The 6000-nt window shown below is 47.8% G+C and overlaps 1 protein-coding gene across 1 annotated transcript in view; it reads right to left on the reverse strand.

The window, feature by feature from the left end:
- Positions 1 to 3221: 3221 nt before the first annotated feature.
- The window catches only part of tbc1d25 (TBC1 domain family, member 25), a gene marked incomplete at its 5' end in the record, with an annotated part of 14396 nt that continues 11617 nt past the window's right edge, over positions 3222 to 6000 (reverse strand). The window contains 1 exon segment of the mRNA XM_079238897.1: positions 3222 to 4945. Coding sequence (XP_079095023.1) covers positions 3281 to 4945 — 1665 coding nt within the window. The 3' untranslated portion in view covers positions 3222 to 3280.

Here is a 6000-nt window from a genome sequence, read left to right on the forward strand (position 1 = left end):
TAATGATCTCTGTGCTGGACCTGGATCCAGGCAGGAGCTGCAGCTTGGTGAGGAATCCTGAACAAACGCTGCAGTTTGATCGGATGCATCAACAGGACGCCACAGATCAGGAGCCAGAGCCAGACTTTCCTCACATAAAACAACGTCAGTCCTTCAGTGTTTAGAGTACCCAGCATGTGTGGCGTCACCATGGAGACAGATGTAAAGAGCACAAACAAAACAAAGAAATCAAGGCTATAGATTCAAACTTATGAGGCACTTCTCTGCTCAAAGGCTAATATGTTCCTGGTGTGTCAGATGGCCTCGCCGCGTCATACAGACACAAACACACAAATAAACCAATGATATGGATCATACGAGCCGGATTCACTTCATACCTTTGCATTAGAAAGCAAACCCAGCATAGACCATCACCTGATACCTGCTGATGTGCATTAAATGATCCTCATTTAGACAAATATTTCCACTTCTTCATAAAATAAAAATATAGAATAAAAGACGGTCTTTGGAAAACAGCAATAAGCAGTGTGCTAAAAAACAGGAAATAAAATACAAGCGCAAATGTAAAACTGTCGTTTCTAAGCCCAACACAAGGAGTCTGAACCGTTAAAGGCAGAGCACAATGACGGTACTGCAGCCGCGTGTTGTCACGGCGTGGCGCTGCGTGACGACAACACGCCGCCCACACACACGCAACGCTGGAGAAGAAAAACCACGCGCAGCTGAAAACAAGCAGAAAGCCTGACGGATGTGTTGGCTGACTGGCGTTCCAGGACATGACGGGTCCCCTCAGACAGTCATGTGGAAAGCTAATCTTATCCAGTTCCAGGGTTTTACATATGATGCATACAACAATCTGGTCCTCGCAAGGCTGCGAAACCCAGAACACCTTTAACAGACGTCAAGTTTTCAGGAGAAAACCTGCAGGAACACGGCAGCACAGATCCGGTTTGTACAGCCGTCTGGAAGCATGTCTGCTGGACCGAAGTCTGCTGAATGCACGGTGGTGGAGGGATGATGAGCGGGGCTTGTTCTGCAGGACCTACACACCTTTCTGCCACTGAACAACCATGAACCCCTCCGCAGGATCTTTTAACTGGTAAAAGCAAACGAGGGCACGTCCCTCCGGTTTCTTCGTCCCCTCACCGGCTTCCTGTTCACAGACCCATTCCTGTTTTTAAGTCTCTTCCTGGTCGTGTCTTCCTAAGCTGCTTGCCGTCTCCTGCTCTTAGACCAGCTGACTGGACAGTGCAGGAGACATTTAATAAATCCAGAAGAAACTTTTTCAGCCTTAAAATGCTGAATCAGCAGCTGCCGGTCAGACAGTCTCCTTATCTTACTGTTAAAAACTCTCAGCTCTTCACCTCACAGTGAGCTGTTGTCTCTCTTTTACTGTCAACGTAAACGTTTCTATGAACATTTAGAATGTAAAACTCCTCTGTGCTGACATACATCTATTTGTTTTTTATTTGCATTTTAGGTCCCGTTCTTCATTTGTGCTATTTGAGGCCCTTATTTCGCCGTACGGCACGTTGACAACGACTAAACAACGGACAAAAGTTCTTTAGAAATAAAACGGTGGCGCCAAATGTGAGGCCATCTGCCTCGCTACTAAAGCTTTGCTGAAACATTCTCATGCAAGACAATGATCCAAACACAGCAGATCTGTGACAGAATGGCGGAAAAATAAAAGAAATAAGCTGCTGAGATGATCCAGTCAAAGTCCAGACCCCATTGTGTGGTGGGACCTTCAGAGATCTGCAGAAACCAACGCTGCAGACCTCAATGAGCTGAAGCAACGTGGGAGTGGAGCAGAATTCCTCCACAACCTTTAGAATGACTTCCTTTTCCACATGACGGCGTATCAGCCATGGTTGAAGTATAAATACAAAACAAAAGCATGATTTAAAACGTATTTGGAAACATATGAGCTCTGTCTGAATCGCTCAGCATGTGACAGCTGAGAGGATGAGGATGTGGATTCTCCACCTGTTAGCTGAAAAGCCTCGTCTGCTCCTCAAAGATCTCTTTTAGTGAAACAAGTAAAAGTAGTTAAATAAATCTGTGACTTTATAAGTCCTGTATTTAGTCATTGCACTGACCCAGAATCTCTGATGTGCAAGTATCTTCAGCTTCAGTTTCCTCCTTTTAGCCCCACCACACCTCAACCTCCACGGTACTTACATGTAAATAAAACCTGCAGAATCGAACCTTTACAAGCTGAGGACAGAAAAAATCAAGCTCATGGCAACAAGATGGTGGGCTGAAGAAACAAACAAGACACACTGATTAAGTTTGGCTCGTTAGCATAAAGCATAAATGGATGAACTTCACGGAGTTTCGACCACAGACGGTGTATAAAAAATGGACATAGTGACTTCAGAAATGCAAGTCCACTGATGACAGATAGGGGGCAGTACCAGAAACACCTCAGGTTGTTTTTCTGGACTCAAACAGAAGCTCTCACAGCTGGACTAACAAATCCAGGCCTGAGCATGCTGCATGAGCTCCACCAGTTTCCACAAGGAAGAGGGAGCGCCGATTCCAGGTCAACTCCTAGTAAAACTACTCTCTCTGTACTGGACCAAGGATGGTGGTCCAGGTAAGCAGCCAGGTGGAACTCCAGCTGTGCTTGCGACTGCACTGGTTTTGCTGGTGGTCACTTCAACATAATTTCAGCAGTAAATAAACTTTTCACAGTGGTTATGTCCATTTTCTACATCCAGTCTGCTTTAACTTCTCCTCCAGATCCCGATCCCTAACAAGTCCAACAGCACTTTGGATGAAACACAACATACAGCCAGAAGATTCAGTTTTAGTGTAAAAAAAAAAGTCCTACTAGAGCATCTGAATGTAGCTTTTTAACGGCCAAATTGGGGATTTCCTTTTGTGTTTTTGACTCTTGCTGTTGTTAAGACACTTGTGTGGCTTACTGGACATACCATGAGCTTGTAAACAAAGAGAAGAAGAAGAGCAACACAGGCTAAATGCACCAAGTGGATAAAACTTTCAGGGTTTTTACAAAAGACAGCTTCGCCATCTGAGTGTCTGATTTCATGCGTCTGCAAACCTCAGAGAGACGATAACAAAGCCAATGCCCACGTACAGGACAGACATCATAAGAAATGATGACTACAGATATAAGGAGTAGATGTAATCAGGCATACACAGTCATGAGAGGATTATTAAAGGCCCAGTTCAGTTTTAGAGGTTGTCTGAAAAAGATCTCCAGGCCACCAGGAGCCTAATGAGGACGGGAAGCCGATGATGCGAGATGGACTCAGGATGTGGGAGAAAGAGAGACGTGAACAGACGGCGAAGGAATGGTGGTCGTAAGGTTGTATGTGGAGTTTGGAGACGATGGAGGCGAGGCTAAAGGACTGTAAATGGGCCTGGCAGAGACGGTGGAAGACGGGGACGGCAGAGCCGCCGTCGCCGTCGTTGGAGAGTCTGAGCTAACCTCGTCCCCTTCCTCCGAGTCCCACACTTCGCTCTGCAAGTAGTCTGCAAACAGGACCTTGGCTCTCTGCAGCACTCTGCTCAGGTTGTGGCGCCGCACCAGGCGGTCAAAGTGCATGGCCAGCTCGTTGTAGTCCAGGCTGTTCTTGATGATGTGATCCCGGTGCTCCAGCAGGATGGACAGACACAGGAACAGCATGAAGGGGTTGCCCTTGCCGAACTCCTGGGGAGGCGGCAGGGAGCACGGTTTGATGCTGGTGGCCTCGGTTTTCAGAGAGCTGGGCGTGTTGGCTGCGCTGCCGGGCGAAGGCAGATTGTTCCAGTTTGACCTGCTCCCAGACGGCGAGGAGCCTCCTCCGAAGGACAGTACAGGCGAGGAGAGCAAGGACCTGCTCTGAGCATGAGAGGGAGACGTGACAGATGTTTTTCCAGAGGTGGGGGAAGCGATCCCTGCAGGAGAGCTCATCACGAGGGCAGAAGAAGCCGCAACTTTTGGGACAGTTCTTGTTAAGGCCTCACTTCCGCTGGGTGAAGAGGGCGACGCAGACTTTGGAGGCGACTCTGGCGACGCCCCTGGCCAGCTGGAGCGTGATGCCGAAGATGTGGGAGAGACCGAGGAGCCGGTTTTCCAGACTGGTAGGCCACTGGGAAAGAGAGAGGTGGATGCAGGAGATAAGCCACTGTCACAGTCTGTGATGAGGGGAGTTTTTTCTCCGGGGTCGTCCTCGCTGTCCACTGTGGACTGGCGGGTCGGGGCGTTGGCTACTGAAGACCCCGCCCCCCGTGGCTGATCAGCAGCCTCCATCTCAAAGCTGTCTTCACTTCTGGCTGTATAGTATTTAAATTCTCCAAAACTTGTTTGCCTCTCGCAACGAGGATGCTGCAACTCAGACGTTTCCATGGTTACCTGAGGAGCAGCACATTCAAGTCCCTTCCCAGTGCTCCCAGTTTCAAAGCCTCTGTCTTCAGTGGCAGGATTCCTGTTCATATCCGGCTCCTCTCTGGAAGGCCTCAGCATATGTCTCCTCCGCTGCTTCTCCTTTTGCTCCTTGTCACCGCCGAGGCCGTTAGCAACCACCGTCTCCTCGTCTCGGCTGGACGGCGGCTCGTCTGCCTCCAGCTGCGGCCCCAGCAGCTCCACTTCAGTTTCAGGAGGATCAGGAGGAAGAGAACTCCAGGTGACCTCCAGCATCCTCAGCGCATCGTCGAACGCAAACTCGCGCTTGAGCTCCAGAAGAAGCCACCGGTAGCAGAAGAAGAGGTCGTCTGCTCCCCGGGACACCAGGTAAGAGTAGAACTCTGGATCCGAATACTGCAGGAGCAGCTTCAGATGCTGGAACTTGATGGACATGAGCTGTCCATCGGGCCGGAAGTTTCCCTCCAAGCGTTTCATGATACCGCAGAAGCAGATGAAGGCATGCGCCTCGTTGTCCATGACAGCAAGTATAGGTGAGGCGATATCACTCATGCCCTGACAGTATGAGATCTGAAAAACAACAAATCACTGAGGATTACTCATCATGGAGACACACTGTGTGACAAAACAGGCATAAAGAGGGAAAAACGAGACGTTTCATCAACAGCATCAAAGCCATTCCGACTCACTGAACTGCAGCGGTTCAGAACCACGGCAGATGACATCACCAAAACGCCACATTTATCCCCCCTCATCAATAAAATCAGAGACTTAAAGGAGTGGTTTGTGTGAGGGATAGGGCTGCTCGATTATGGCAAAAATTATAATCATGATTATTTTGACTGAAATTCAGATCTCGATTATTTAACACGTTTATCCTTTTATCTTTAACAACATGAATCTAGTTAACATTAAACCGTGGCTTTTAAACAATGTCTTTAGGATTCCACAGATTTTAGAAAGCAAACAAATAACATGAAGCTTTTTCTTGGCAAAGTGCAAATACTGATGTAAACTGAACAAATAGAAGTAAGGATTAAACAACGCTGCGCGTCGTGGTGTTCTAGACTCCGTGTCGGGCATTATAACCGTCTAACACACGGTTACGAGTTGTTTAATCAGCTTATACCAAGGTCCCACACAGGAAATATTTTATAACAAATTTGTATTTCTTTCTACAACATTTGCTGAAGTATAGGAACTATTTTACGTTGGTCTGGATGTACGTTTTATACCAAACAACCGCTGTCAGGCTGCAGCGCGTTTCTCTCATTCACCTGTTAAAAGACGGCTGATCTGAACCAGCTGGTTAACGCGTTGCTATGGTAACGCCCCGTAACGGAGGGACATTACAGTGTTTAACTGGCCGAACTATGTATAGGAAAATAATGCAGCCAGTTGTCACTGACAATGATATAAACTATGTTTAGGTGAACTTCCACAACCTACTGCAGTTATTCTACATGGACCTGCAGCCGGAGCCGACTGAGACTGGCCGCCTGGGAGTGCTTTAGGACGGGAGAGGCTCCCGCTGCTCCTTCCTTACAGTAACTGCAGAACAATATGTGCCTTCAAGTCAGTCACCAAAACACCAGAAAAGTCTCTAATAACTCCAGTAAAAGCTG

Source organism: Telmatherina bonti, assembly GCF_933228915.1.
Source record: "Telmatherina bonti genome assembly, chromosome: 4".
NCBI classification, from domain to species: Eukaryota; Metazoa; Chordata; class Actinopteri; order Atheriniformes; family Telmatherinidae; genus Telmatherina; species Telmatherina bonti.